We start from the raw sequence: 26,149 nt of genomic DNA, 5'->3' as shown, positions 1-26,149 counted from the left end.
CCAAACATTGAAGAAAGTGCTGTATAGGTATGAGGTAAAAGGCCTGACTCAGTGCTGTATACGTATGGGGTAAAGGGCCTAACTCTCCCTGCTGTATAGGTATGAGGTAAAAGGCCTGACTGTCAGTGCTGTATACGTATGAGGTAAAAGGCCTGACTGTCAGTGCTGTATACGTATGGGGTAAAGGGCCTAACTCTCCCTGCTGTATAGGTATGGGGTAAAGGGCCTAGCTCTCAGTGCTGTATACGTATGGGGTAAAAGGCCTGACTCTCAGTGCTGTATACGTATGGGGTAAAGGGCCTAACTCTCCCTGCTGTATAGGTATGGGGTAAAGGGCCTAACTCTCCCTGCTGTATAGGTATGGGGTAAAGGGCCTAGCTCTCCCTGCTGTATAGGTATGGGGTAAAGGGCCTAACTCTCCCTGCTGTATAGGTATGGGGTAAAGGGCCTAGCTCTCCCTGCTGTATAGGTATGGGGTAAAGGGCCTAGCTCTCCCTGCTGTATAGGTATGGGGTAAAGGGCCTAGCTCTCCCTGCTGTATACGTATGGGGTAAAGGGCCTAGCTCTCCCTGCTGTATAGGTATGGGGTAAAGGGCCTAGCTCTCCCTGCTGTATAGGTATGGGGTAAAGGGCCTAGCTCTCCCTGCTGTATAGGTATGGGGTAAAGGGCCTAGCTCTCCCTGCTGTATACGTATGGGGTAAAGGGCCTAGCTCTCCCTGCTGTATAGGTATGGGGTAAAGGGCCTAGCTCTCCCTGCTGTATAGGTATGGGGCAGCAGCCTGTAGCTTGGCCAATGGCACCACTAGGGCCTTCCTTTTCCCTTCTTTACCAAAAACACCATTCAGATCTTCATCACAGTGAGTGCCGTCTCTCAGCAGACTTACACCTTCATTCCTACCAGTGCTTCCTAACTGCTCTGTCTGATAACCTGTGTAGGATGTGACCTCGGTCAGAAGAGCTTTTATACATGAACAGCCACATCTACAATAGCTCCTGAGGAAGAATATTGTGATGCTGCTTTTGTTACACAGCGTGCATTATAAGCTGGTTTTAGTTAAAATGAATGAAGAAAAAGATAGAATAAACTATGGTGCAAAGGGGAACTGGACCCCAACTTTAATAAATTACAATACAGTAGACTGAAAAAAAATATAAAACAAAGAAAAATAGTATCTGGGAAGCGAAGTTGAGGCAGTGGGGATCAGGAGCGGTGCGTGTCATCGTCAATGGCTGGCTCCGGTCCCTCTCCTGTGAAAACATCACACACCATCATATGCCAGTCACTGTCATACGCCGGTCACTGTCATACAGAATGTACAGCAGTGGGTCACAGCAACTCTGTACTTGAGATTATAAGCGATTATACTGTGCTATTTGGTTTAAAACTAGGGAGAATATCAATGCACATTCAGCTAAAACTGAAAAACACACACGCTGTATATACTGTGTCTATAGGGTCATGTATTCACCCATATACCGCATGCGCTACAGGTCAGGGATATTACCGTTCCAAGGGAAGTGCTCAGATCTGAGCGTCTGCATGTTTGCGCTGGGCAGCAGAGAGTCTGACCCCTCCTCCACAGGCGGGGACAGGGAGCCCTGCCCCAGGGACTTCTGGGAAGAGTCACTGGAGTTTATGTTGTTCAGTTCATTGTCGGAGTTGGACTCCGACTCGTTCCCCGTCTGTACGCGTGTCCGCGTGACTCCCGTCTCCTCGGCGACCTCGCACATGCTGTCTGTCAGAGGCCCCTCTGCGCCCGAGGACAGATATGCTTCCTTACTCGCCAGCTCTGGGGGGCAGAAAATCAGAGTGCAGAGTGTTACCTTTAGCAGCCTGCTCTCTCTACAGCGACCCACGGAAAAGGTCATTGGGCAAGGTACTTAACCCACAATTGCCTCAGTAAATATCCAGCTGTATATATGGATAACATTGTAACAAAAAAACACTAACTTATGTAAGCCGCTCTGGATAAGAGTGTCTGCTAAATGCCAATAAAGTAACGTAATGTAATAAGTACCTTGCACAGCCAGCTCCTTCCAGCGCTCCTTGTTGTGCTGGATGACTTCGGCCAGCATGTGGCGGACCTGCTTCAGGTTGATGCTGGGGAGGGAGTAGTCTGTGGAAGCCCCTTGGTCATCCGTCGACCCCCGGCCGCTGTGTCTCTGAACCGACTCCACCACCGTCCCCGTCCCGCCAGTCAAGCTGCAACACGGAGCGTGGGAGGAGTCAAACGCCAATGCCAATGAGATACAGCTATTTTTTAGTCTGAAAATATGCAACAGGGGAGGAGTCAAATGCCACAGCCAATGAGATACAGCTATTTTTTAGTCTGAAAATATGCAACAGGGGAGGAGTCAAATGCCACAGCCAATGAGATACAGTTACTGTTCAGGCTGAAACCAAACATTCAGGGAGAACCTGTTAACACAAAACCACAGTGTCCAATGTTCATATCAAAGAATCCAATTATATTGTGATGTCAGCTCATTTTAGATGAATGAAATCATATAAATACAGAACATTGGCAGACAACTGCGTTAACTATCACAGACATGACAACAGCTTGCACGTGTTTAAGTATTCTCATGGGGACCATACCTGGATCTCCGGATACCAGTGTCCCCTGATTTTATAGCTTCCTCTACAAGAGGAGAAATGATCTTCTCCGTTGAATCAATCATTACAGAGAATGTGGGCTCTACAATGAAGTCAATGAACCCTGGAGGAGAAGAAAGAATTTTAATTTTCACTTGTGAAAACCTCAGATACGAGCACTACTGAAATCTCAACATGTAATAATGGTCAGAAATAACAGATTCCGTTTTTATATTTCAGTTTCAACAATACGCCTGTTCTGCAATTATAGTTTGTCTTTATGCACTGCTGAGACTACTCAAGTAAAAAATAAATCCTCATGCTGTTCGTCCACATGGGGGTGCTAAAGTGCTGCTTGGGCCTCTCCGAGAAGTCTGACTATCCAAAGTATGCAACCGACCAACTGAAGCATATGCACTGGCTTCCACTTTGTGCTCACTGATATCTTGCAAAGTAATGATTCATTCATGAATATTCATCACTAATAAACCATCTGGGTTCACCTCCCCTGCAGCACAGCCCTCTGCTGGGAGGACAGACAGTTCCATAATATTTAACAAAGACAAACGATGCTAAGAGCGAAACAACTGTCCATCTCCACAGGCTCTCTCTGCTCCTACACCCTCCTGCAGCCCAGAATTCACCGCCTCATCTGAGGGGGAGGAAAGACGAGGTTCAGAACGCAGTCAGGACCGTCTCCTGGTGAACCAACACCATGGAAATGGAGCTGGTCGGAGAGAGAGAGAGAGAGAGAGAGAGAGAGAGAGAGAGACGCCCACCTATCTGCGATTGGGCGATCATGGTGGCCTTGCGATCACACAGAGGAGAAAACGGCAGCCCCAGCGCTGCCTCCTTGTCACCCTGCAGAAACACAAGAGCCGCATGCACCCATCATTAAACAACTCTGGAAATCAACTGCAATACGTCCTGCACCACTTTCATCAGAACTTCAAAACATCCTGTAATCCCCGGGGCAGGAGTGTGGTGAAGTGGAAAGGAGCAGGGCTTATAATCGAAAGGTTGCTGATTTGATTCCCACCGGGACACTGCTGCTGTACCATTGGGCAAGGCATCTAACCCTTAAAAATACCTCAGTAAATATCCAGCTGTATATATGGATAAAACTGTAATCTACGTAAATTACTCTGGACAAGACCGTCTGCTAAATGGCAACAATGTAATATAATGTAAACTCCATTAACACTTATAACATCTATAATGAGATTAAATTTACAGGCAGATACTTTTTTCACATTATGTTCATACTGTGGTCACACAGGGAGAAGCAGCCAGGTTACTCATTGAAATACAGGCAGGTGCTTCCGTGTGCACCTGGGAAGAGTACCTGTCTGAAGAACTCCTCCATCAGCGCCTGGGTCCAGCGGTAGTGCAGCCTCCAGGACTTGGCGGGGTGGCTGATGTCGGCTGCGTGCAGCATCAGAGATAGCGCTTTAGCCTTGTCTATTCTGCCAACCACAGACAACACCACATCAGCCAACACTGACACAGGCACGCGCGCACACACACACTCACGCTCAAATACACACACACACACACACACACACACACACACACACACACACACACACACACACACACACACACACACACACATACACACTCACGCTCAAATACACACACACACACACACACACACACACACACACTCACGCTGAAATACACACACACACACACACACACACACACACACACTCACGCTCAAATACACACACACACACACACACACACACACACACACTCACGCTCAAATACACACACACACACACACTCACGCTCAAATACACACACACACACACACTCACGCTCAAATACACACACACACACACTCACGCTCAAATACACACACACACACACACACACACACACACACTCACGCTGAAATACACACACACACACACACACACACACACACACACACACACTCACGCTCAAATACACACACACACACACACACTCACGCTCAAATACACACACACACACACACTCACGCTCAAATACACACACACACACACTCACGCTCAAATACACACACACACACACACACTCTCACACACACACTCTCACACATACTCAAATACACACACACACGCGCGCTCACTCACACACACACACACTCTCTCTCACTCTCTCTCACAGGGCAGAGGGCTCGGGGAGGGGAGAGGTCTGAGGGCAGGGGGGGCTGCACTCACCCATCAGGCTGCTGCAGAGCGCTCCTCATGGTCTTTATCTGCTGGAAGTGGCAGGACATGTCCGTGCTCATGACCATCTCAATGACCAAGGCACGCAGCTCCCTGCAGGGACAGGGGACAGGGGTCAGAGGTCAGGGGTCGGGGGACAGGGGACGGGGGTCAGGGGACAGGGGTCAGAGGTCAGGGGTCAAGCGTCAGACCTGCGCTTACACTCAGCCAGACCCCTCAGCTTCAGCCGCTGCCTGCAATACCAAACTGGGGCTCTGCTATTAAACTCCAACTGTGTGTACCCAGTCCTTAATACACCTTTCTGTTGCCTTGCATTAAAACCACGACAGAAGAGCACCTCACCGCCAGTCATCTTTCGACAGGTTCACCAGGATGTTCATGTCCTCCTCTTGCATAAGCCTGTAGGCAGCGCTCACATGGTGATTCTCCAGCACGGAGCGGTCGTTGTACAGAATGGCCACTTCTGACCTGCACAGAGAACAGCTGTAATTACGAGCTGCGCTTCACCAAACATGGGCCCAGTTTCCTCCACAGAAAGCCTCACTACCAGCGCTACTGAGGAGCCGTTTCCTCCACAGAAAGCCTCACTACCAGCGCTACTGAGGAGTCGTTTCCTTCACAGAAAGACTCACTACCAGCGCTACTGAGGAGTCAGCGCTACCGAGAGGCTATTTCGCATTCATCGATTTCCCAGCAGCCCCCTTCGCCAGCTAGCAATGACTTCAATGATTTCATGTTAAAAAAAAGTCAGACGTCTCAGACATAATGAGATGCCATTTCCAATGATCTGTGAGTGCTGAGGGTCTCCTTCTCCTACACACCACTCTCTGATTTTCCCCTCCATTTAACTGCCTGTCGAGAGCTCCATCACACTAACGAGACATTAAAGAAGAGCAGGCCGCGCTTCAGTAAAGAAACACACAGAATCTAGACTCCAGTGAAAGACAATCCCATTGCTTTCCATCGCAAATAACACTAACAGGTTCTAAAGCAGCGTTTCCCAAACCTCTCCTGGAGGACCCCCTTGTCCTGCATGTTTTAGATCTCTCCCTGCTCCCACACAGCTGATTTAAATGATCAGTTTGTTATTAAGCAACTTCAGGAGTTCATAACGAGTTGAATCAGCTGTGTTGGAGCAGGGAGAGATCTAAAACATGCAGGACAAGGGGGTCCTCCAGGAGAGGTTTGGGAAACGCTGTTCTAATGCCGAAGTCCCCGTGTGCATTAACTGTTGTTGATGTTCACTGCCCTACATTGAGGCATTTGTATTGTTCACACATCCTGCTGTTACACTTATGGGCTGTACCACTGAGGAATTGTGAAGCACTCTAAATGTTTTTGCTCATTTTTATATGCAAACACTGAAATTTTCCCTGTTTTTTTTCCCCCAGAATTATTCTACATTTATTTTTTATTTGATGAGTGAATTAATCACACGCATGAAACACAGCAGGGGGCTTTATGATATTAAAACAAGGAACCAGCTGCCGAAAAGCTTACATCCATAACAAGACGCTCAATCATGAATTCAGCCCTGCCTTACGAGTGGACCCAGAATATGAAAAATAAACAGTAATACAGGTTCCTCCATTATTTATTTCCGCAACCTCACAGTGAACACATTCTACCGCACCTGGCCGCAGGTGGGCTCCGCGCGTCTCACCTGGTCTGAATGTGGAAGTTGTTGGTGGTCCCTGTGTGTTCGAAGTCATGGATAGCAGCAGCAACCACCATGGCTAGTATTTCCAGCTCAGTGAGCCAGTGCTAGGAAAAACACAAAATCAACCACTGGAAGACAATCCCACGCATCACTCACATACACAGCTGGACCTTTCATTACACATTACTGGCTTTTAGCGCACAATCTTATCCAGGGCGACTTACAGAGGGTACAGTTTTCCACTGATATAAACTGGATATTTACTGAGGCAATTCTGGGTAAAGTATCTTGCCCAAGGGTACGGCAGCAGTGCCCCAGTGAGGAATCGAACCAAAAGGTTACAAGCCCTGTTCCTTACCACCATGCTACACTGCTGCCCCCATTTCAACAGACAATAGAGCAAGAAAAACAAGAATATGGTTTTGCTGACAAAATTTTTACCAATTTTACAATGCTATCTTTACCGACACTTCCATATTAGCTAATTAGCTAATGTAATTAGAATTAATAGCTTAACTGTTAGAAGTGTTGCTTCATTTGCGGCTTTGCGTGGGGTTTACCATGATGCCGGTGTGGAGCATTAGGTAGTGAGCGGTCTGGGTGACGTCGGCGGCGTGGGTCAGGTTGTGGTAGGGGTTCCTGTGCTTGCTGTAGCCCACCTCCAGCGCCTCCACGAAGGACACCAGGGAGGAGACGGGGATCTGAGGGGGGACAACCAGAACGGATCCGGGTTTGTCCCGTTTCCAAGGCGACGTGGAACGCAGCGAGGGACTCACAGCTGGTGTGGCACGTGTGGGAGCGTCACATTCGTGGGCCTAACGCCTACGACCGGTCAAACTGAGAGCGGGTCCCGGGTCCCGGCAATCTGCTGCCCAAAGCCACGCGGATCAACACATCTGCACCACGCGTCACACATTACACACCCAAACCAGAGCTAAACACAGCCTCCTGTCCCTGTGTCTCCATCTGAGCACTGCTGTTAACCTCGCCAGGGATTCTGACAACTGCCGACATGTTACATTACATTATCTCCACTTTAGCAGACACTCTTATTCAGTGACTTACACAGGTTACAGTTTTTACATGCTATCCATTTATACAGCCTGATATTAACTGAGGCAGTCATGGGTTAAGCAGCAGTGCCCCAGCAGGGAATCAAACCGGCAACCTTCTGGTTACGAGCTCCTGCTCCTTACCGCTGTGCCAGACTGCTGTCCCAGTCTCACAACAGCAAATTCAAAAAAAAACAAAAACAGGAACAATATTATGTAACACAAACTGCAAAGTGCCTCACTGGAAGCTTAACATTCCTCTATATCCCGTAATGCACAGTGGAGTGTCCCACTGGAAGTGCACTGCTCCCGGATGTTTGGAAGCGTATTATTCCTCTATATTCTGCACACTGCAGAGTGTCTCACTGGTGGAGCTCATGACCGTGCGGAACGGACCTTGAAGCGGCTGATCAGGTCGAATCGGGTGAGGACTCACCTTGAAGCGGCTGATCAGGTCGTATCGGGTGAGGACTCACCTTGAAGCGGCTGATCAGGTCGTATCGGGTGAGGAGATCATAGACCAGGAACTTCAGAGAGTGCTCACTGCTGGCCGCGTGCAGCGCGAACACATCAAAGGACCACTTGTCAACATCCTGTGGGTAACAAATTCAGAGGCTGCTTAGAGAACACCTCATACCCACATACCAACACAATGTTCGGTACCTCTATAAAATCTAAGCTGATTCATGTGATCAAACAGTTAATGATGTTTTTATTTCTGTGTGATGTAAATATAATGTCACAAATATTTCCAGTCCTTGATAAGACTACTGTTCTATTGAATATCAGTATTTACTCAATATTGTTTATTTATAACTATGCTTTTTGAAGGTCGGTTATTATGAATAAGTTGATACCTTCAATGCAGATATCACGGCTGGAGGATACGTCAGGCCAGCCATGTTAGACGTCCGTCTGTACATCCTGTGCATAGAATCCAGTGTTACACGTTAAACGGCATAATGCCATGTGGCTGTCTGCCGAGCCAGGAGTGGAGTCAACAAGGAAGGAATGTGGAGTCATCACAATGGGTGTGACATCATAATCACGGTCATGTCATAGTCACATGTACAAATGCAGTGTTTCTGTTTATGTAAATAATATCTAAAAACAGATAAGCAAGCCTTATTTTATCAATTCAGAAACAATTTTACATAGCCTAGAAAAAAAAGACATTACTGTTCAAATTCCAGTTCTGACTAAAAATTGAATGAAAATTTACCACTAAGAGAGATAAATTCCAGCCGGATAAACCTGCTGAAGGTTTATGTAAAATATCAAACATCAGCGTTCTGTGGTTTATTTTGTATTGTGCTGCCTCTAGATAATTGATCTCAATGTGCAACAGGTGACAGTGACATTACAACGGTTGCCATGGAAATGAGAGATCTTTATAAAGAGCTAAAGAACACATCCTAGCAGTTGCTCATATTAATCCCAGCTACCGGATGGAAAAGTACAGAGTGTTTTTACTTAATCATACCATCTACAAGGGTTTCACTGCTGTAAGACTGTACCGATACGCTGTTACAAAGGCAGTACCGTTGCATTGTGGGTAACAGCTCCAGCAGATAGGTAACATCAGTACCTCTCCACGAAGATACCGGCCTGCACGGCGTGGACGATGCTGCGGAACCGCGGCTTCTCCTCCGGCCGCCTCCGCATCATCACCATCTTCCTGGTGAAGGTGGAGGCCAGCCAATCGCGCACCTCCATGGGCACCGTGTCCGTCTGGATGTCACTCAGCTCGTCCTCCGCATCCAGCAGACGCCTGCAAGGGGACACGCTCACCGTCAGACCCTAACCCATCCCACACACCCTAACCCCTCCCACACACCCCCGCAAGGGGACACGCTCACCGTCAGACTCTAACCCATCCCACACACCCCCACAAGGGGACACGCTCACCGTCAGACCCTAACCCCTCCCACACACCCCCGCAAGGGGACACGCATACCGACAGACTCTAACCCATCCCACACACCCCCGCAAGGGGACACGCTCACCGTCAGACTCTAACGCATCCCACACACCCTAACCCCTCCCACACACCCCCGCAAGGGGACACGCTCACCGTCAGACTCTAACCCATCCCACACACCCCCGCAAGGGGACACGCTCACCGTCAGACCCTAACCCCTCCCACACACCCCTGCAAGGGGACACGCTCACCGTCAGACTCTAACCCATCCCACACACCCCCGCAAGGGGACACGCATACCGACAGACTCTAACGCATCCAACACACCCCCGCAAGGGGACACGCTCACCGTCAGACTCCAACCCATCCCACACACCCCCGCAAGGGGACACGCTCACCGTCAGACTCTAACCCATCCCACACACCCCTGCAAGTGGACACGCTCACCACCAGACTCTCAGCCTTCCCGCTCACCCGAAGGGGAAAATGGGAACGCCATAGAGTCACTGTGTTCCGCCCAGTGGCTCTGTGTACTTTTTTCACTCTCCCCCCCACAACACTGTAGAAGGAGCACCACTAGCATCATCCCAGAGAGAGACAGAGGGAGAAAACACACAAATGCAAGCCCTTTTTCACCCTCATGATATGAGCGATCACCAAATTGCATGCGGAGTGCACCGACCAGCGAGCTCCTTCCTGAATGCTAATGACTTTTTTTGTTAACTGCCCGCGAGCTGATGAATGCCACAGTGAGCTCAGGTGGACCCTCAAAAGACAAAACGCTGGAAAAGAAAGAGCCGAAAGAGCTCGGCACCCGAGTTCATCATAATCACTTTTAGGCTCTGGTAAAATCCCTCCCGGTCTGACGGTGCGGGAGAGAGAGGCTGTCTCTGAGGACCTGCTCCTTGGGAAGGGAGCTCTCCCTGGCACTGCGTCAGCCGGAGCTCAGTGTAACAGCAGCGCTGAGAACATGCCTTCCATTAGACTCCTACAGAAACACCTCCCCCTTATCACCCAGGAGCACATCTGACACATTCTGTATCAACACTGAAAAGCCTCCAGGAACACGGGACTGAATCAGAGCACAGTGAGAGTCAGACTGCAGTGAGAAGAATCAGAGCGCAGTGAGAATCAGAGCGGACTGAGAATCAGCGAGGTGAGAGTCAGAGCGCAGTGAGAGTCAGAGTGTAGTGAGAATCAGAGCGCAGTGAGAATCAGAGCGCAGTGAGAATCAGAGCGCAGTGAGAGTCAGAGCGCAGTGAGAATCAGCGAGGTGAGAGTCAGAGCGCAGTGAGAATCAGCGAGGTGAGAGTCAGAGTGCAGTGAGAATCAGAGTGCAGTGAGAATCAGAGCGCAGTGAGAGTCAGAGCGCAGTGAGAGTCAGAGCGGACTGAGAATCAGAGCGCAGTGAGAATCAGCGAGGTGAGAGTCAGAGCGCAGTGAGAATCAGCGAGGTGAGAGTCAGAGTGCAGTGAAAGTCAGAGCGCAGTGAGAGTCAGAGCGCAGTGAGAGTCAGAGCGGACTGAGAATCAGAGCGGACTGAGAATCAGGCCCGTTGGCCCTCTCCGAGCAGGGTGTCAGAGACGGGGTTCAGGGGGGCGGTAACGCTCACAGATACGGGAGGCCTCTGTGAAGACTCTACAGTAAAAGCCGAAGTACAAACGTGCACAGACACAAACGTGCAAAAACACAAACGTGCACAGACACCCTCATCGCCCGCCACGCACAGGGGAAACGTCTAAGGTAAAAATTCCACTTTTTTCTTGGGAGTACTAAATGTTTTAAAACAGCCAGAAGGAAAGATGGAAAAGTTAAACTAATACTCATATATTTGCTCATTTCCTCGAATGAATAATTCTGAGCTTCTTATTGCAATATGGTAGCATAGTGGTAAGGATCAGGGCTCGTAACTGCAAGGCTCTTGGTTCGATCCCCCACTCGGGTACTGCTGCTGTACCCTTGGGCAAGCTACTTCACCCAGCCTCAGCAAATAATCAGCTGTATAAAAGGATAACATGTAAAAATCATAACCTACACAAGTGCTTCTGGATAAGAACGTCTGACAAATGGCAATAGTGTGATGTAATGTAATGGTATAGTGTCCTCAAATCTATCGGTAAAGGGAAAGAGATCTACACCTGTAATTGCAGGGGTGGATAGTGGGTGGGAATGTACTTCCTGGGGACCTCAGTGCTGTACTAAACTACTAACCCTCTGTACAGAGGCAACAGCTGAAAAAAAATCTCCTGTATTTCATGATTGTAAACGCATGACTGTATTCCTCAAGTGGATCTCTGCGAAAGAGCATGTGTCAAACCAGGACAAGCCCTGATACATTGCATATTTAAACTGCATTAGTCACCTGCTAGATCAAAGTTTCCACGTCATACACCTCATTATCTGCAGCAAGTCACCATCATTCATTAGGTCAGTTCAGCTGAGGATTAAGTGCCGGGTATGAGTCTGATTGCGGAGGAATGGATGATTAAATTTGATTGACAGGCAGGCTAAATGTTGTAAATGTTTCTGTCTCCCCTGTGGTCCCAGGGTTTTCTTTGTTTAATCCCTGGCCTCTCAGAGTTTGAATAAACCACCCATCACCAGCATAACAGCAGAACCACCAAGGCCATGTAGTGTCGCCCACATTTCTTCAGAGCGTACCTGGCCTGCCCACCTTTGTCCTGATCTCAAATGGCCAGTGTAGCATAGCGGTAAGGAGCAGGGCAGCAGTGTGGTGTAGTGGTAAGGAGCAGGGCAGCAGTGTGGTGTAGTGGTAAGGAGCAGGGCAGCAGTGTGGTGTAGCGGTAAGGAGCAGGGCAGCAGTGTGGTGTAGCGGTAAGGAGCAGGGCAGCAGTGTAGCATAGCGGTAAGGAGCAGGGCAGCAGTGTGGTGTAGTGGTAAGGAGTAGGGCAGCAGTGTAGTGGTAAGGAGCAGGGCAGCAGTGTAGAATAGCGGTAAGGAGCAGGGCAGCAGTGTAGCATAGCGGTAAGGAGCAGGGCAGCAGTGTAGCATAGTGGCATGGAGCAGGGCTTGTAATCAAAATGTTGCTGGTTCTCTTCCCCACTGGGGCAGCACTGCTGTACCCTTAGGTAAGTTACTTAACCCAGAGTTGCCTCAATAAATATCCAGCTGTATAAATGGATAACATGTTAAAATTGTAACCTATGTAAGTTGCTCCGGATAAGAGCGTCTGCCGATAATGTAATGCAAATGGTAAGCTTGGACTGTGGCTTTAACAGTGAATGCGCATTTTTCTGTCAAGGTTAATTTTTTTTTAAAGGCAATATTTGATATCAAAATGTGCCTGAAATTAGATTTCTGGCAATACTCATACTGGGGAGCATAAAAAGCTTGCCCACTGTGAAATCGGTTCGTTAACTTTCGTAATAGAATGCGTGCCAGTTAAACTACAACACATTAATTTTTAGATTTCCAATGCTATAACATTTAAACAATCAGACTTCCCTTCATAATAGGTACAATTACTTTTATTATTCTTTTATAAATAAAAAAAGTATATATTTTTGTTTCATGTGGTTGTATAGAATTAATGCAGGGCAAGTGATCAATCAGGAGCCTTCAATCTGTCAGAATCTTTTGAAATATTTAGATTTGTGGAGTGAAACTGGCCACTGTATCACTCTAGGTATCCATACCCAGTAGAGCAGAGAGAGGTGAAGCTAACTCACCTGGTCTCATCGATATAGACGGCCTCCAGGACGGAGGCTGCATATTCAATGTCTTTCTTCAGGTCCAGGACGTTGACCTCCCCCCTCTCCAGCTGTTTCAGCAGACACCTCAACCTGGAGGACACACAACAACAATATGCTCAGCATGGATAACCTACAGCCCACACAACAGGAGACAACACCTGCTCATCCCCTAATACTTTCTCACACACACACAGACACAGACACACACAGACACACAGACTGAGCTGCAAATTGACTGGTCAACACAGAGAGCATGGAGGCCTATCTGAGGCCAGTATTACATATCATAACTATAGTACATAAATATAATAACTACATTACCTACGGTCAGTGAGGGAACACTGCCACATGCCACAGCTTAGCACACACAGTATTTCCCCAAACTTTCTAAGTCAGTGAAGTAATACAATTGCTAATGGATCTCGGCTTTCAGATCCTAAAGAGAAGAAACTGTTACAAAGAGAATGTAATGGACATTGTAACATGCCTTCATTCCGAGAGCAACCTCCTCGCTGTGTACCCCCGGCTCTGTTGCTTTGGCAGTACACAACATGGCAATGTCTCCATATGCCAACGCACATTACAGCATGCGCTTCACATGTTAGCGTATGACATAATAACACCCACACGCAAGCTGAAACTGCCCTCAGTGTGAAGCAACGAGGGTTCACTAAATGTCAGGAGAAAAACAAAGAGCGTAGCCTCAAGTTTATGAGGAGAAAGCAGAGAGAAAAAAAACAAAACCAAGTAACAGAACACTGATTATATCAGGAAGCTGTTAATTCGGAGGGTTTGTTGTGCATCTGTTGTGAAATACTCTTGTGATTTGAGGTGGGAAAAAGCCCAGCGACAGAGCTGGCAGCTGCACTCAGACAGGACTGCGCTGACATTTGCTTTTTAACGCGCGCAATAGCAGTACTGGATCTGCAGAGCTACGGGGCTTTTATCCCCCCTCAGCTAGGCACAAACACACAGCGAACACAGGCAGAGATCCCGCTCATACACTTTCACGCAGACGGGTTTGAAACGCTAGCGTCTGTTTAACTGTGTGTGTGGATGTTGCAGAATATACGGCGACAAGCTAGAACGGCACTCTGCAGACGGCCTGAACCTGCCTGCTTTAGCAGGTACAGCCGCACTAAAACTGCATTGGTTTCCCCCGCGACCCAAAACAAAATGATTTCACCAGGTTTTGTCCAACACTGTCCAAGGCTGTTTTGATTGTACCTTCCCCAGCCTGGACAGAGAGGCAGGAAAACACGAAGGGACAGTCACGCTGGCTCCACCTCCTGGCGATCGATGTAACAAGGCAGCACTGAGGTAAGGTCAGGAGGCAGGTAATGAAACACAATCTCTCCATAAACACGATCCGTCACCACACAACCAACAGGAAAATGACACACAATGATAATGACACAAGATTTATAAACCAGATCATTCGTGATTTGGCGTCTCCTTAGTGTCATCATTCCTGGGTGCCACAGACTTTTACAAAGTGATAATGTAGCGTTTGTGTGTGGAGGTAGGGGTTGAGCCTTAACACATTCACTTTGGTGGTTAATTTTGGACTGGCCTCCACTGATAACTACATCCATCTAGTCGGTCACTGTGCAAGAGCCTCACCAGCCAACTGCAGCAGCCTCAGGGGGAAATACTGCCCAGGCTCTGTGAGCTGATTGGGCAGGCCGCTGCAGGGAATTCTGGGTAGGCTTTGCCAAACAACGGGATCACAGCAAGCTGGACTGGCTAGACTGGCGCTTTGGAATGGACATCATAAAGTAAATGGGCAGGTGTCCATGCAAATGCATTTAAACCTGTTCAGACAATCACACAAAGACCCCAACAAAGGCAGAACTGTCTGATCAGCAAGATTACTAAGAGCTGTTACATATGTTCATGACAACTTCCATTTCTGTATTTTAAGTGGTGCAGTTTGGCTTCATTGTCTGCCTTGATGTGATAGGGTTTGGTTGTGGAGTATTTCCAATAGTATTTTCGTCCAAATTGTGCACATGAATAAATCCTTCAAAAGGAATTCGGAATTCCACAAACGTTTGTGATCTCCAGTTCTGTGAGGCATGCCATTTTAGGGCTTTGGTCAGAAATGGATCAGAAACGCCCCAGCACACATCCAGCTGAAACTCTTCATAGAAACCCATGGGAGGAATGCCAATGTTTCATAACTGTGAGCTGCATCGGCCTATCGGGGTCTATTTTTACCAGGTGTCTGCTGGGTCGGAGTGCTGGAGATAGCGGTCATGCAGGGGGCAGAGCATGGCTAAGTAAGCTGGAATCAGGCTTGGTTTTGAGGGTTAGTGGGGGAGAGTCCTGTACTGCAATATAACCGTGTGTCTGTCCATTTGTACCTGAAAGCCAGAGGGGTAACACTGCCTTTTCTGAGTTCATGCAGCAGTGTGACACAGGGATAATTAGCAGGACTCGCAACCAAAAGGTTCAATTCCTGGCTGGGCCACTGCCGTTGTACCTTTAAACAAGGTATTTACCTTACAATTGCCTTAGTATATACAGTATCCAACTGTATTAACAGATAATATGTAAATAATTGTACTTTATAAAAGTCACTCTGGATAAGAATGTCTACTAAATGCAAATAATGCAAAGTAAATTCACCGGGTCCTACCCCCAAATCCCAGAATGCATCAGCCATACGGGTCACAGGTACCACACAGTATGAGTCAAAGTCACACTCTGCCTGTTCTCTGCTGAAATTACCACAACATATTAATGCACACCCAGCATACTCCTCAGTATGACTAAACACCATAAGACTGAGAGATACCGAGAACCTTACTCACTGTCCTTAGACAGCACAGACATATTTCATCAAGAAATATTTCCAATTTTTCATGGAAGAAAACATGTCAAAAAGAAGTCTACCTTTGTGATGTGTTACAGAGTTTGTTGTGACTAATTACTGAGTCATCTATAACCATGCATGGCAAAGGCCTAGCAAGACCTAGCGTGACTTTCACCTCATTTTATTTGCAGTGATCCTGAAAACACTGACATTTAGCGAACAACTGCATGGCGTAACATGAGAGCTGAAGGTGCGGGGGTCATGCTAGACTCTCACAGCAAACAGCATTTGAAGAGCGGGCTATTTTCAGACGCTGTATTACAGTGTACAGTCATTGTATCCTCATATTATTACTTATGGGCTTCGGCCTTTCATAAAGGCCTGCATTTCAAAAGGATGCTTTCTTTTTTTTTTTATAAAAAAAGCATCATCCTGTCCTTTATGCTCAGCAAAGCAGACTGCTGTATATGTACATTTACCCGCCGTGAGAGCTCGTCTGTGAGCAGTGCTGTATGCGAATGGGAGGAGCCTTGAGCCACCCTGTGAGTCATCCGAAATAAAAATATAAATGTTAAATTAAATGCCAAAGTGACTCTTTAAATAGATTCTCTGTCAAACGTTTACTCCTTTATTTCTGAACTTGGTCTCCACGAAGAAAAACAAAAGAGGACATTTGTCATTTTCACTGCATCCGGCCACGTGGGGGTCAGGGGTTGTGGGGGCGGAGACCGTCGTGATGCAGCTCCCCTGAGACCGCCCACCTCGCCGCCTCCTCCAGTCAGGAAATGTGGGAGGGCTCCTCCTCCCAAACAGAGGGACAGCGAGGCTTTTCCAGAATCAACTCAGTGTGGAATTTGGTATAAAACTGTCACCTCTCCAAGGAATCTGCGCTTCACCTCAGGTGTATTAAGAACATAAGAAGAACATAAGAACATATCATGACAAGAACAGGCCATACGACCCAACTGAGCTCGCCGTTACAATTAAAGAGTATCCAAAACTGCATCAAGTCTGGACTTGAACACAGCAAGGGTCTCTGCCTCAACTACATGACCTGGCAACCTATTCCATGTATTGATAACTCTTTGTGTAAAAAAAATAGTACCATATATCAGTGAGGAACTTACTCTTACCTAGTTTCCATTTATGTCCCCTTGTTCTACAGACTGAACTCGCCCTAAAAAATGTATCAACCTTATTGAGTCCTTTTATACATTTAAAAACCTCTTTTAAAACACCCCTAAGTCTCCTCTCGCTAAGTCTAAATAGGTTAAGTAACTTGAGTCTTTCCTCGTAGCTTTTATATTTCATGCCAGGAACTAACTGAGGGGAACTTTTTAGTGGATGTGTCTGAAGACATGGGAGGGCCTTTGGAGGGGAAGGACCTGCCAGGAAGCCAGGGGGAGGGACTAATGAAGAGGGATTTCCCATGATCCTCGGCGTGCACACTTCCTTCTGTCTCCAGGGTTCACCGCGCGCCCTGCAGGACAGTGGGGGCGGGGCTTTCTCTCTCAGACACTGGTTCCAGAACCTCACAGGCTGCCTGTGATTGGTTAAACACACCCTGCTGCTGAGAGTAGGTAGTGTGATCGTTCCGAAAGCTGCCTTAATGAGTAACCCTGTGAGCGCGTGTCTGCTCCACACCGTCCTGGGAGTGTGTGCTGCATCGCTCTGCCACCCCAGTGCCTGCGCTGTGTTTGCCCTGGCTACTGTTTAACCAGCGCCCAGGCCTGGATCACAACGCCATGTCTATACCCGTTGGCATGACGTCAGAGACCCCGCGAGGACTGGCAGGTGAGACCCATCAGGCCTGAGTCAACAGCGGTACCCAGCCTGTCTGTTTTTCTCCCAGAAACCTCCACAGCCTGTTTTTCTCCCAGAAAACCCTCCACAGCCTGTTTTTCTCCCAGAAAACCCTCCACAGCCTGTTTTTCTCCCAGAAAACCTCCACAGCCTGTTTAACAGGGTGCAAGCCGATTAGCAGTCAATAACCCAGTATTATTAAACCTGCAGGAGAAAATCTAAAAACATATTTTTAAAACTGTTTTACTGGAAAGAGGAAGGCCATCAAATCCACCTCAGACATGAACTCCTTTCCCCCCTTTCTCTCTCTCTCTCTCTCTCTCTCTCTCTGTCTCTGTTCATTTGAAAGATTGCAGCATTATTATTAAAGAGATGAGGTCTGATTGCGCAACGCACTTGGATAATCCAGACGAAGCTCTTACATGAAGGCCATGTGAAACAATGCAGGTCACAGAGGCCACGCAAGCCTCATTACATTACTGTCTGTAAACACGAGGCACTGCAATAAGTGGGGCGTCATTCCCGTGTTTCACACATGCTAGCAGGCAAAAGATCTGCGTACTGCTTAAACTTCCAACTGAAAATTCATTCACCACTTTAACAAAGCCATTTAACTGAAAGCTGTAGGGTAGGGAGAGTTATATTTCAAAGTATGACAGTGTGTCTTAAAATGCACTAAAGGTAAATTCCTGTGTCAAAATATGATCTCCTTTCTGACCTTTACGTAAATACACCAGCATTTACAGAAAAAAAACACAACAGGGGCAGCTGGGCAGCTGTCTGTTGAATTTTCTCCTCTAAAACTCACATCACTTTAACTGCAGCAACAGAGAGATACCACTGAGCACAAATTCTGAATGCGATACTAAAGAAAACGACAGAATATAAGAACACAGTGTACAAGATATTTCCAATGGATAAACTGGAAAATTGAAGTTAGACCATCATGTCTGTACAGACCTCTGTAGCAGAACAACTTCTACTAGTTACTATGACAGAATAAGTTGAGCTAAGACAGTCTCTGGCCAAATGCAGAGTTTCAGCAATGCACCACCTACCTTTATTTTGCTTAATGTCGGCTTTGTTTGCTACCTGAGTCTAAAGCACTGCTTTCAGCACTAAGGTGTTGCATTCCTGTCTCACGTCTTCAACAGCACAACATGCACAAATGCACGTCGTAAGGGAGTTAAGTGCTTTAAAACTTTTGTGATACTTCATTCTGAACTGGAAAACCCTTCATAATAATGTCAGGTCACCAGCTACATATAGTGGATTAATCTGGAAATAGTAGTTTCTACAAAACTCTGCAAACTCACAAACCCACTCCCGCCCTACACGCCAATCCAAATCCAGCTCTCATTACAGTTTCAGAGGACACAGCAAAGGCGAGCTCCCTAACTCCGGGGGAGGAAGCTGATCAGTGTTAAGCTCCCCTTGGGCTTCCCTTCCTTATGAGACCAGAATGTTCCCACTTTCAGCCATTTATGGGAATTCAAACTAAAAATAGCACTTAAAAAACTGAACTGGTTCTATCTGTTGCCAAACATCATAAACAGGCTGATAAAAGGGTTTAACCTATTTGGCAGGTCTTTGTTTCCTCCTCCCAAATCCTGTCAGAAATGAGCCTCTGAACAGAATCTGTTAAAGATTCTAAACTGTGACTAATCACATTAACTCTTACAAAAAGCTACAAATTCATGATATATTCATGGTTTGGCAACACAGTGCTGTATCAGATATTTCTCCTGTCACCCAAAATGATGTACTGTAATTATTCTTTTTAAATAGTTTAAAAACAAATATGTGTGTAAATGTTCACCGGTCCATCAGTGGCTCTTAACACGATTTTAAGACGGTCTATGAAGTATGAAGTAAGATGAAGTACACCAGTGTAATTTCCACTACTGATCTTACTGTGTGACCCAAAACGAGTCTTTTGGAGGCTGGATCAGAGGTTTATGCATTCAAACACTGCAAGACACCAGTGTACTGCACAATGAACTTTATGTTCCAAACACAACAAGCACTTCAGGACTGCTCTGTGACTGAGGTCACAGATCTTGGTAAGTGCACAGTGGGAGACGCTTTGAGTCACAAGACAGAGGGATTTCTGCCACGGTGAGACAAAAACAAAGACATGCCACTGCATTTGTGAACGATTAATTATGAAAATGTGAAATTATGTGAAAGCTGCAACCATTAATATGGATGAATGTGCTTGAGTCTCAAAAATGCAATATAATTTTGGATGTGCTAGACTTATATCATAAGAATGCTCTCTTGTGCCCCGTTACTTTATTGAAAGCCAGACTGTCCCAGAGGCACCAGTCAGGCAGCTGGTTTGTGTTACACACTTCCACAGAAAATGTGTTTTATGCGTGCAAGCTTCAGCGCTGGGATAAAGGGTAATCCACATTCAGGCCCATTCTGGGCTTTTCTACCTTACAAGGGGAAATATCTGCACTGCATAAAACCCCAACAGCAAAGGAATTTTAGAATAAAGGAATGTGAAACTTTATTTATTCAGTAAAAGTTTTCAATGCAATTTTTTTGCTCTCAGGATGACATGAATAATTAAGCTTAAAATAAATCTTGAAGTATGTGCATGTTATTTTCACTCTCTGGCTGCGCTGTGGATATTTGTATTACCTGTTATTTGCATGCAGTTGAGCCCTGACTCCAGCCTCTACCTCCCGGTTAGAGCCCTGGGTCAGGAGGCTGCCTGGTCTCATTCATGAGGACATGAGTGAGTCTGGGTTGTGGGCAGGCAATGTAGGGCAGCACTGCACCATAGTGGTAAGGAGCAGGGCTTGTAACCACAAGGTCGCTGGTTCAATTCCACTCTGGGCCACCGCCGTTGTAACCTTGGGCAAGGTACTTAACCCACAATGGCGTCAATAAATATCCAACTGTATAAATGGATAACATGTAAAAATTGTAACCAATTGAACTCACTCTGGATTTGAGCGGCTCTAAATGACAATAATGTAATGTAATGTAATGTAATGTAATGTAACGGGTACAAGTGAACACAGGCCTGTTTGGTCTATCCTTTCCCACAGAAAACCTCAGTTTATTTGGCTCACCATAAGCCCCGCTGCCCTGATAAACTGCACACGTCACTCCGGTTCATCCAATGGGAATTTAAGAGCTGCCCAGGATGTCACTCGTTATAAACGGAAGATAGCAAGCGACTGGTTTACTTATCCAGACACAGAGTTCACGCAGCAAGTGCCAGAAAAAACATCATTCCCACGCCAGCTTCTCAGCGGGCTGACATCAAAGACAGCTGGCGAAGCTTCACCCCCCATACCCCCAAAGTCAAGGGGAACAGTCCACTCCTGCACAAGAGGACACTGGCCTCCCCTTTTCAATATCACGCACAGAACACCACCCAGCTACATTACTCGCAAGAAAACTCTTCACCTGTATCCTTTTCACAAACTCGTCATGCAACACGTGAAATTACTCCTGCTCCGTCAACGAGTGCAGCAAGCGGCTCTTTAAGCAGGTAGCTGGTAAATGTTTACGCCAGCTGCAGGATGAAAGTGCTGCAAAGTACCTGTCGCACAGCTGCTCTCGTTGCAAACCTCCCCCTTTTCACATGCGAGAAAGCTATTAGCAACCTGCCCGAAATAATGAGGCCGATCGCTGAAGCGTGCTGCAACGTTCTGCAGCTAATGGACGCGGAACCACAACACACGGGGAATTTACTTGGCTGCAGACCGTTCCAAATACTTTGCTTGCTGTAAGCCCTTCAGCGGAGAGCAGTGAGGGTAGGATTTAGAGTGGGTTTTACATGCTGTGCCATAAAGTCATGCAGAGAGGTACCTACACTGTTATTTATGAAAGTAAGCAGCGTTTATGTGATCCATCCTTTTTCTCCCCACATACACACACGCACACACGCACACACGCACACCCGCACACCCGCACACACGCACACACGCACACACGCACACACGCACACACACACACGCACACACACACACACACACACACGCAGAGCTGGAAAAGACCAACAGGTAGAGACCCAGAGCACCCCCCCCCCTGCAGTGAAAGGTGCTGTTACCTGAAGATGGGCCTATGGAGCAGCTTCCTCCTGACAGTCACATGATCGTCCATTTAAAGTCCCAGTCCAGAGCCGCCGGGGCTCCGGGGCACTCTGAGCGTGTCCCCAGCGGCAGCCCCTGGGAGAGCCGTGCGCGCACGCAGGCTGGCCCTGCCTCCCTCTGCCTCCCTCTGCCTCCCTCTGCCCGACAGCACGGTGAGACGGGCCTGCGGACACCGCATCGGGGACCCGCTCCCCTTGGCTGAGAGCGCGGGGGGGGGAGCGCACAGAGGGACTGCAGGAGCTCTCTCACTCTCTCACCGCCCGGGTCCCTCCTCCTGCCCCCTGGCTCCACGTGCCGCTCCGAGCTGGCCTCCTTCTCTAACCCCACGAGCAGTGACCTGTGGGAGGCACTCAGAGCTCCACAGCTCTCTTATCTCCCAGCCGGGACGGAGAGAGAGAGTTCCCGCGCCTGCCTGCCTCTGTCCCACGTGAGCCCTCTGTTTGAGGGAGTCGGTAAGCGTGTGTTCTGTACACAAATTGAAGAGGACAGACAGGGCCAGTTGGAAAGGGCTGGCCCGGCATCAGGAAATAGTAATTATTTCACAGTCTGGCTTTTATTCGCAGTGAACGCTGTGTGGAAGAGGCCGTGCCAGGCAGAGCAGCGTTCATCCGTTCAGACTGCAGAGTGAGAGAGCGGGGAAGACCGAACGACCTGCATCAACAGGAGATTTGGCCCTTTAAGCTACGGCCCAGAGCCAAACTCAGAAATGCTTTCCTGAGGGACAACTGATTAACACACGAAAAAAATACAGCTACAAATTCCAGCAAGGTCAATATTCACAACAGGAAAATAATGAAATTCTATGAAAACCTTACAGGAGAGCTCTGGTCAAAAATTCAGATTTGTTTTACGATGTCTGTCGAACACTTCCATGACACACTGAGCATGCTGAACTGTGCCCACGTCAGTCACCTGAGACCCAACCCGCCAGTCGATGGCACAACCTTGACATATTACTACCAGCCAGAAATTCTCATTAGAAACGCAACACACAGCTGTGTCACAACTTCATTCATGCTCGCCCTACATTACAAACAAAGCCACCAGGAATAGGTGTAAATCACAAAATACCATTCTGAATTCAGCAATTACAGTAGCTATCAAGCCTGCTGACCAGTGTTACTTAAGTAGCTTCCTTCATCCAGTGTTTTTCAAACCTGGCCCCCTGAAAACCACCAGGTCTGCTTTTTTCCCCAGCGGTACACTTAGGTCCCTTTCTTTCACATTTTCTGGCCCATCACCTTTTGATGTGTCACTTATGTGTGAAACAAGATGTGAGGAATTTGTCTGGGTTCACATTAAAACAAACTATCTGTTCTGTTGCCTGCCCTATGCCCGATATGTGACATAGTTCTTGTATTGATCTACAGCTCAGAAAATGGAAAACGCAGCTCAGAATCATAGTTTGCAAGTGTGAAATTATTTCAGTTGTTGATTGAGGAAATCTCTGAAAGAAAATTCAAACAAACATGAGAGAAGCAGCCAGAATGAGTTTGAGGAATTCTGTGCTCCATCTGTCTGTGCCAGCGCATGTGTTTGGATATGAACGCTGAAGTCCTATGGAGCTAATGCAAAATTTAGCATTTCTGTTCTTCTGTGCTGAAAGTTGCTCTGGATAAGAGCGTCTGCTAAATGAATGTACTGTAATGTAATTTTGGGAACTTTAGTTTTGTAGTAAGTAATTCAAAGAAAAGCATTATCAAAATTGTATATTTTTTTTGCCAAAAAACAGAAAGTGTAGTTATTTTCTGACTAGAGAAAGTGAGGCTGCAGAACAACTGCAGAAGAGTAGCTATCACCTAGCCGTGTCTTCCTCTTCACTGGATTTATCAGATGGTCACAAATGTAATATTGCCACCAACTGTAATGAGTGCAGACTACTATATTTACTGCCCAAAGTGAGCCTGCTCCTGAATCTGTCTTTCTAAATCCACCTTTTTGCCAAGCAAAGTATGATGCAATTTGCGATGTTGGGCAATTGGCCATTTAAGTGATATCAGGAACAGGTGCCAACATAAAGACCTGACTGGATGTTAGCTGAGGACATAGAAACTGCACAGGCATTAAAACTGCATTCCATTAAACAGGGAGGGCACAGCTCCCTTCCTCCAGCTGTTTCTACAGCGAAGAATCAAAAGTATGCATTGGCGTTTGACTTGTACCAACTGACTCAACTTTTTTTTTTTTTTTTTTGCAAAAGGCGTAATAAATATTATCAGTCTATTTTTTAGAGACTTGTTTGTCAATAGGAATTAACAGCTTCCTTCAGTTGAAATTAGGCCCCTGTTTCTTGAGTTCTCACGGCCGATCGTTCACGCAGCGCGTATAAACAGACTCTCATTACAGAGAGCAGCAGAGCAGAAATGGCGGGGTTCGAGCTTCGGGATAATTACAGCATCGTCTTTATCTGCCAGATCTGGGTGATCTCACTCGGCGATTAGCTTTGAAATATGTGCCATAATGCAGTCATCAGCCAGTGTAACTCAATCAGAGGCCTTGCAGGGGAGGCGGCTCTCTCCTTCAGCTCGGCAGAGCCACGCTCATTACGCCCCTCATCATGCAGGCATCCCAGATCGATCTCAATGAATGATCTCAGCGTTACGCGGCCGAGGCCAAACGGCAGAGACAGAGAGGCTCCTCGGCGTCTCGCTGCTGCCCCTCCCGGGGGTCTTACTGCCCGGGCCCTCCATGGTGATCTACGGCCGGCAGTAAACTCAAGTGCTCTTTCACTCCTCCTTCACGAATTCGCAGCGTATCGGGGGCGGGGGGAGTGGGGTGAGGGAATCAGCGCAGGTTCTGAGAGATGGGAGGGAGTGCTCTCTCTCCCTCTCTCTCTCTCTCTCTCTCTCTCTCTCTCTCTCTCTGTCTCTCTCCCTCTCCCTCCCTCTCTCCCTCTCTCTCTCTCTCTCTCTCTCTCTCTCTCTCCCTCTCTCTCTCTCTCACACACACACACACCCCCCAGAGGCTATGCTCTTCCCTCACACTGCAGACCTCAGGAAACAAGGCCTGTCATTTCTGACACCTATGGCCCTGCATGTGCAAAGAGCTGGGCCTCGCTGGGGCCGGAGCAGTGTCAGTCAGCCAGCTCTGGGTCCGGGCCAGCCGATTATTGGTACTGGCTGCAGCGCGTGGAATCTGAGGCTAAATTTAGAGGCCATTATAATTGTCCCACCACATATTTTTCCAGTGTTTTTCTGAAGTACTGACAACGCCTTTGTCGCTTGTTTTACCACCAGAATTGCATACAGTTACACTGACGTGAGCATGTATATTGGTAGAGTATAAGCCTAACTTAATTTCAGAGAGCATGGCCATAATAAAGGTTAAATGTGCATCTACATGATTAGCAAGGTCTTAGCTTTAAGTCCATTTTTAGGACACTGAAAATGGACTTAAAGCTCCTCTAGTAATCCTGCAGGCGGCAAATGCACCAAATACATATTTTTTGGCTTTCAGTCAAATAGCAAATCCAGTGAAATGCCAGTCCCGCTGATAATTAATGCCATTGTTAGTATTTTTGTGGACTTTGGCTCCCTTGTTTTGGATACCAACCAGCAATTTCAAACAGCTCGTTCAATCTGCTTTTTTTTCTTTTAAAATGTGTGAAACACAACAGCACTCTGCTCTGAATAGCTACAAATGCATTCAGTTCAATGGTTTTGTTCTTTCACCATCACAAGTTAATTCATAACTGAATACAGTGTGTTGTATATGCTTTAACCTTCATTTCAATCCACTATTCAAATTGTACTTCCACTCAGCCTTGTAACACGTGGGCTCACCCAGGTCAGAGCTGGCTCACCTGATACCAAACACCCAAAGCCTCGGGCTGAATCTGAAACCGAATCTTGGATTTGACGCATGCCTACAGGAAACACTCATAATTCACACTTAAATGTAGCCATGCGGCAAATGCTCTTACCCAGAGCATCTTCCAAAGCGGTAATAACAAGTGCACATAAGGCCACATGAACAGCGCGGCATGCAGAAAGCAACAGACCACATCTGAATGTGAATAAGTCCGTCACACGCTGCTAAAACTACCAGGGAAAACAGAAGTGCTGCAAAAATAATAGAGTGCTAATACCCTCCAGTAATACTCAAGAAAAGTGTTATTTTTTAGAATGAGGACGGGGGGCTGAGCTGCAGTCTGAGGACGTGTTCTCAGTCTGCACGGGAAGACAGACAGTAACTCTGCAGTCTTCTGACCAGCCCGGGAAGCTTACAGGACCACGTCAGGGCCAGACCGTC

At 47.2% G+C, this 26,149-nt stretch overlaps 1 protein-coding gene across 1 annotated transcript in view; it reads right to left on the bottom strand.

Moving 5' to 3' along the window:
* Positions 1-1,099: 1,099 nt before the first annotated feature.
* Positions 1,100-26,149, bottom strand: part of LOC118785935 (calcium/calmodulin-dependent 3',5'-cyclic nucleotide phosphodiesterase 1A-like) — a 36,337-nt gene continuing 11,287 nt past the window's right edge. The window contains exons 3-16 of the mRNA XM_036540885.1: positions 13,139-13,252; positions 9,117-9,299; positions 8,386-8,452; positions 8,005-8,121; positions 7,037-7,177; positions 6,480-6,580; positions 5,159-5,284; positions 4,808-4,909; positions 3,943-4,063; positions 3,377-3,458; positions 2,601-2,721; positions 2,020-2,204; positions 1,507-1,791; positions 1,100-1,249 (exon numbers count right to left, since the gene is read on the bottom strand). Coding sequence (XP_036396778.1) covers positions 1,203-1,249; positions 1,507-1,791; positions 2,020-2,204; positions 2,601-2,721; positions 3,377-3,458; positions 3,943-4,063; positions 4,808-4,909; positions 5,159-5,284; positions 6,480-6,580; positions 7,037-7,177; positions 8,005-8,121; positions 8,386-8,452; positions 9,117-9,299; positions 13,139-13,252 — 1,792 coding nt within the window. The 3' untranslated portion in view covers positions 1,100-1,202. The remainder of the gene's footprint in view (positions 1,250-1,506; positions 1,792-2,019; positions 2,205-2,600; positions 2,722-3,376; positions 3,459-3,942; positions 4,064-4,807; positions 4,910-5,158; positions 5,285-6,479; positions 6,581-7,036; positions 7,178-8,004; positions 8,122-8,385; positions 8,453-9,116; positions 9,300-13,138; positions 13,253-26,149) is intronic.

The sequence above is a fragment of the Megalops cyprinoides genome, chromosome 11, assembly GCF_013368585.1.
Source record: "Megalops cyprinoides isolate fMegCyp1 chromosome 11, fMegCyp1.pri, whole genome shotgun sequence".
NCBI lineage: Eukaryota > Metazoa > Chordata > Actinopteri > Elopiformes > Megalopidae > Megalops > Megalops cyprinoides.
This window is presented reverse-complemented; position numbering and strand designations above follow the sequence as displayed.